The sequence below is a fragment of the Thalia democratica genome, chromosome 9, assembly GCF_965202585.1.
Source record: "Thalia democratica chromosome 9, ktThaDemo2.hap1.1, whole genome shotgun sequence".
NCBI classification, from domain to species: domain Eukaryota; kingdom Metazoa; phylum Chordata; class Thaliacea; order Salpida; family Salpidae; genus Thalia; species Thalia democratica.
Genome location: NC_139173.1, coordinates 32,982,137 through 32,986,681, shown reverse-complemented (window position 1 = coordinate 32,986,681; position 4,545 = coordinate 32,982,137). Strand labels below are relative to the sequence as shown.

At 30.0% G+C, this 4,545-nt stretch overlaps 1 protein-coding gene across 1 annotated transcript; it reads left to right on the top strand.

The window, feature by feature from the left end:
* Window positions 1–1,025: 1,025 nt before the first annotated feature.
* LOC145845216 (kelch repeat and BTB domain-containing protein 12-like) lies at window positions 1,026–3,515 on the top strand. Its single transcript, XM_082952640.1, has 2 exons — window positions 1,026–1,032; window positions 2,110–3,515. The coding sequence occupies exons 1-2, from the start codon at window positions 1,026–1,028 to the stop codon at window positions 3,513–3,515; spliced, it is 1,413 nt and encodes a 470-aa protein (XP_082808766.1).
* Window positions 3,516–4,545: the final 1,030 nt, after the last annotated feature.

Sequence of the window (4,545 nt, the reverse complement as noted above, 5' to 3'; positions counted from 1 at the left end):
TTATTATTTAGTGGTTTTTGTTCTTTTAAAATACATGTTTTGATTATGGAGGCAGGGTTGCTGCCTTTCTTTTCTTTTATTTAATGATAAATATTTTCTAATTTTTTCAATCTTATACTTTTCTAAGCAACATAAATGGCATGTTTTATTGTTTTTCGGTTTTGTTTTGGTTCTGCAGAGTATTTCCCATTTTAAATTATAGTCTTTTTTTGCGTCTTTTATTTCCCAAATATGGTTCGATAATTCGGTACTGTGACTTTTTAATTTGTTAGTAAAGCTTGATTTATGGTTGCTATCAGACATGTTAAAAAGCTCTGCTTTGTTTACTCGAGCGTGAAATTACTAACTTAAAACAAACCAAAGTTTATACGCTTCATTGCTGAATTACCATAGTAACTATTAGCATTTTACCAACTCTGGTTGCTATACCTGTTTTTAAATTTTGTACTAGTGGAACGTAAAATGTTGTTATATCTTCTGTTTTTATAGTTGCTTTGTAGATTATATTTTTTGATAGGTAATTATTGTTTAACGGGCATTTTTCTTTCCTGCAGTTGCAGGTTTTTTCTTGTTGTTTAAAGTTTAGGTTGTTTAAAATTTTGTTATTATATTTAAGAATTTTTGTTTCAAGATTTTCCATACAGCTATAAGAAATTTTGAGGGTGTTTCTGTTAAAGATTTTGTGATATGGGTGGTTTGTGTCAAAGTGTTTATTTACCAGGTTTAAGAATTCTTTGCCTATTTTAGTTGCAACAGTTAGGGAAAAAGGTGGGTTGAAATAAATAAATTTTCTTTTTCTTTGCTTTTTTGTTGTTTTTTATTTGCTTTTTGGTATGTTAGGTTGAATTTGTAGTTGGCGGATTTTAGTGCTAATTGATAACTATCTTTTATACGGTTAATTAATTCTTCGTTACTTGATAAATTGTGTAGTATTTCGTTAACAGTTATAGGTAATTGTTTTAATAATTGATTAGGGTGGTTTGATTTATTTTTTACTTAAAGGATATCCGAATTTAGTTTTCTGAATGGGATGTATGTTTTGTTGGGTAAGTTTAGTTCGATATCTAAAAAATTTGTTTTGATCAGGCCTGCATCCACTGTTATTTTAAAACCCCATTTGTTAAAAATTTTGTGTAATTATTATATGGTATTTTCTATGGTTCTCGGCGATTTAGATTGGATGACCGCAAGGCCGTCGTCTCTATATATACCGAATTATTCTTCATTGAATATATTAGTTTTTTTTTTATTTCGCTTAGCATGAAAAGTCCTACCATGTCGCACACTTCGGCTCCATTGTAGGATCCCATGCTAACGTCAAAGAGGTCAGAGGTGTTTTTTTTTTCATGTTTTGTTTTCGTGAAAGATTGTAGATTTGCAGGAATGTAGTATTAAGTTTTGATCGTTGTTTGTGATTGGTGTGAATTTTTCAGCTAATTTCAGTGAATTAATATATATATAACAAGGTTATTATTTAAACTTAAACACATTCTACTGAGCCCACTTAAAGGGCTTTTAGATAATTTATTAGAAAAATAAGATTTTAAAATTACTGGTACACGTGTTTCATAAGACTAGACGCCTTAATCATCAGCCATCTAAATTTTAAATAAAAAGCACTTTGCTAGACATAGATGCAAAAGTTATACAAAAAAACAAAAAACAGTATGACGTAATATTGTGCATTACAAAAATTCAGTACAAAAATCGATCTACTTATATATATCTACATATATATATATGTATATATATTATAGAAAACAAACTTAAGGATAACCAAAAAACTTTTAAGCTTGACTTTGTTATTAAAGCTTTGTTACAATTATAGTATTTATATAACTTATAGTTAACTTAGTTGCTAAGTGTACTTGAAATTTTACATACCTAAACTTTATGTTAAAGTATTAATACTGTATTAGAGAAAAAAAACAAATCTATTGCATTAATAAATAGATAATTAAGTTGTTTTTAGAAAAATCTTGAACAACAGAAGTTTTAAAAAAAGTCATATGTATCATTTATATCTTAATTTGTTTTATCATTTAAAGTTTTAAGAAAATTAAACTTTGAAAAACTTACTACAGTATTATCAACAACGTTTATTTACAGATAACAAACTATATTGCTGCCCAAACGCCTTGAAGGCTTACGAAGTGGACAAAACACTGAACTTGAAGGACAATATAAACTTGTTTTTCAGTACAAAAGATGCTTTAAATCAAGATAGCGCTTGTTTTTTGTTGGAAATTAGTCATTTTTTCAACAATGAACAAGCGATCATGCAATGCTTGAAGTACATTGAAAGGTGGTTTTGTCTTATAATGAGTAATCAAAAGCAATTGGAACTGAGTTTTAAAGCCTTTATTAAAATATGCCGGAGCTCTGAACTCAATATCACATCTGAAATGAAACTTGTACATGCCATTGAGAGCTGGATAAAACACGACAAAATCAAAAGAAGCAGGCTCGCGATCAATTTGCTCGAAACAGTTCGTTTGCCGTTGTTGTCTGATGCAGCTAAAAACACATTGCTACTGAGAAATAGCGTGTTTTCTGAATGTTACAGATGTAAAAACTACATTCAAAGCTCATTGAGTTTTAAAAAGCAGTTGCATATTGATGCAACTTCTGTTAACTTGCAGCACCGTTACTGCAGTCAAGAGAATTTTAACGTCGTTTTAAGTGATGGCAGACACTATTTGAATGGAAAACTCACAAATGTTCTTTACCTTTTAGAAAGTGATAAATTTTCAGAAGCAACTACGCTTGCAACTTCTGACAAGGTGAAACATGGTCATGGCATAGTTTTCCTGAACGGATCATTATATTCAGTGTTTAAAGTGAACAGAACAGTCTCGATTGCTTCTTACTCAATCTCTGAAAACAAATGGAATGCGCCCATAACATGCCCGGGCATTGAGAACAATCACAACGTTTGTGTTCTCATGGGCAAAGTATACATCCTAGGTAACCCTGTCGAGACAAACAAATCCAATTTCATAAGTTTTGACCCTGCAAAAGGATTTAAAGTAAGAGCTAATCTCAAGGAGCAAAGACTCAAAGCTGCCTGCTCAACTTTTGCCGGCAAGATATTTGTTTCAGGGGGCTGTAATGTCGGACACCGTCGAAAAAAGAATTCTGTTTTTTCGTATGACGAGTTCGAAAACAGATGGGTCGAAGCGCCGAGCATGCTGGAAGAAAGACGCGACCACACCTCTGCAGCCATCAGGAACAAATTGTACGTATTCAGTAGTTATTTAGACGGAACAAGACCTGAAGTGTTTGACGTTTTCAGCAACACGTTTCAGTACGTCACAGCGCCGAGGAGCAAATTTGTTTTCGCGACGTCACCAGTGACGCTCGGCGGCAAAATTTTACTGTTCAAGCTTCACTCGTTCGAGATGATCGAGTATGACACGGGCACGGGAGAGTGGTCGGACGTGAAGGAGATAGGTTCGGATGAGGTGTTAAACAGGATCCACTACTTCAGCAGCTTGAAGATTCCGCATTTTTGAGAAGCGTCTCTACATTTGTTCGTGCGATTTGAGTATTACCAAGGATGAAAAATGTTTCATTACTGTTTCGCTGCTTTTTTAAAAAATCAAGGTTGTAAATGATTTTATTAAATTCAGCAAGTTTAGTGTATCTGTTTTATTGTTAACTGTCTAAGAACTTTGAGTTGATAGTAATAAATTTTGTTGTCATCTGTTTCCTATGTAATTATTTATGAGTTTTTATTGTTCACAATTTCTCGTATTATATAAAAAAATATATGTTCTGATAATTAGAAAATAAGATCAAAGTAGTTTTGGACCAAATAAAAAAATATAACCTTATTTAAAATATCAGGGCAGCCAATTTACTTTGAAACATGGAAAAAGCTTGAAATTAATTAGATTTGGTATTAGAAAAGAAAAACTCATTGGATAATAATAGAAAAAAGATAAAGATAAAATGAACATAATTAAAATATTTTGTTAGTAACAAATTTGATATTTTATTATTGTTCACAAAAAAGTTTAATATGAAAAACTTTCGCTTTAAGATATTCTATCATTATCTTAAAATAACAGTGCAAAAAGTTTTAATTTGTATTTTTTAAATTGCTTTATTGTGTTTATTCAAGTCGTTTTTTTAGAGTATACCATTATAGGAAAAATATATTTGTTTCTTTTTTACAGTTTTATGCAACCAATGCTAAAAATAACATTTAACAAGCCATATATACTATTCATGCTTTTCAAAAAATAATTTTTATAAAATTAAGATAATTGAACATTTTTTAAACCTTAACTTTGTATAAAATATATTTTTTATATTGTAAGTTAAATAAAATAATAAAACATGTTGATTTTCATTATTGCATATTTGTTTAGTTTCCTAATAATATCCTAAAAGTTAAACATTAAATATAATAAAAGCAACAGTATTAAAAAACAAATTAAGATTTACCAAAATTTACTTTTTAGGCCTAGCTAATTTGTTAAAAATAAATTTATGATTTTTTTCTACTTATTTCAATGAAAGTTTTATAGGAAGCCATAT